Consider the following 1255-nt stretch of genomic DNA (forward strand, 5'->3'; position numbering starts at 1 on the left):
GTGTATATAATAATCCGGCCACTCGGTGTATATAATAATCCGGCCACTCGGTGTATATAATAATCCGGCCACTCGGTGTATATAATAATCCGGCCACTCGGTGTATATAATAATCCGGCCACTCAGTATATTGGCACGTGCCGCTACTACCTTGGCCACAAAGCACCCAATGTTTCTAGGTGTGGGGACGCATGTAACCTCCTCCCATAGACAGTACAGCCGATGACTAAACCTGAGCTCGGTCATGGCAGAGGAGGTGACACGATCGCTTCCCCCGGCCTCAGACGCAGTGGATTCCAGTGCTGTCTGCAGCAGAGGCAGACGTGGTGCGCGATGATTGAGCAATAAGTGCGACAGCAGCAGAGGGGCTCTTAGAGGTACATAGTCACAACACAACGCTGGCTCTTAAACACACAACAGTAACATATATGCTGAGCTGTTCCCCTTCTGGTGTAAAAAAACAAACATTTTGGATATCGGAGTGTGCCGCATATCTTTTTGGAGTATATAGGCCGGTGAGGACAGACCTGCACAGAGATGGTACCCATAGATGGAGGGAGTCTATTGCAGAGACCTAAGCCGAGCATTATGTGATTTTTGAGGAGTGACACGGGGTTAATGGTAATGAGTGTAACTGGTGGGGTGCAAAGTGACTTTCTTTAAACCGTTTCAATGTATAGTTTGTAATTCTCTGAGATGCCCTCCCAGGACTGGTCCCGATGTGGACGGTGGTTCATTCAGAGGCAGCAGTGCTGTGTGCGCAGTGTCAGTCTGTGTCTGGTGGAGCGGTGTGTCGGCGTGCTGCCGGCTCCCTGCTCCGTTCACACAAATCCTGCAGCCGGAGATAACATGAGATCATAGTACTGGTCTAGTGCCGTCTGTTGGACGCTCTCCTCGCTGGCCAGCCTCCAAACTCTCACACATGTGCAAATCCTTGCGGGCTCGGGTTCTGGTTTGGATCCAGATGTAGCATTTCTGGGTCTGATTTCTGTGGCAGTGATGTGCTGCGGCCTGCAGATCATTGCTGTCAGATTTGCGTGCTCATGTCTGTGTTACTCAGCATTTAATTTGTTTCTTTCCAGGCCATGACCTTTAATCAAGTCATCCAGACGGGTCCAGATGAAGAGGGCAGCGATGACAAAGCCGTGACTGCAATGGGAATCCTCAATACTATAGATACATTACTCAGCGTGGTGGAGGATCATAAAGAGGTGAGAACCGTGCGACGTCGCCTCCATTATGGATGATCATGCGT

General features: G+C 50.0%; 1 protein-coding gene across 1 annotated transcript in view; it reads left to right on the forward strand.

The window, feature by feature from the left end:
- Positions 1 to 1255, forward strand: part of IPO7 (importin 7) — a 43149-nt gene that overhangs the window by 27742 nt on the left and 14152 nt on the right. The window contains exon 16 of the mRNA XM_018571148.1: positions 1083 to 1211. Within this exon, the coding sequence (XP_018426650.1) occupies positions 1083 to 1211 (129 nt within the window). The remainder of the gene's footprint in view (positions 1 to 1082; positions 1212 to 1255) is intronic.

This window comes from Nanorana parkeri, unplaced genomic scaffold (assembly GCF_000935625.1).
Source record: "Nanorana parkeri isolate BGI_ZX_2015 unplaced genomic scaffold, ASM93562v1 scaffold1687, whole genome shotgun sequence".
Lineage (NCBI taxonomy): Eukaryota > Metazoa > Chordata > Amphibia > Anura > Dicroglossidae > Nanorana > Nanorana parkeri.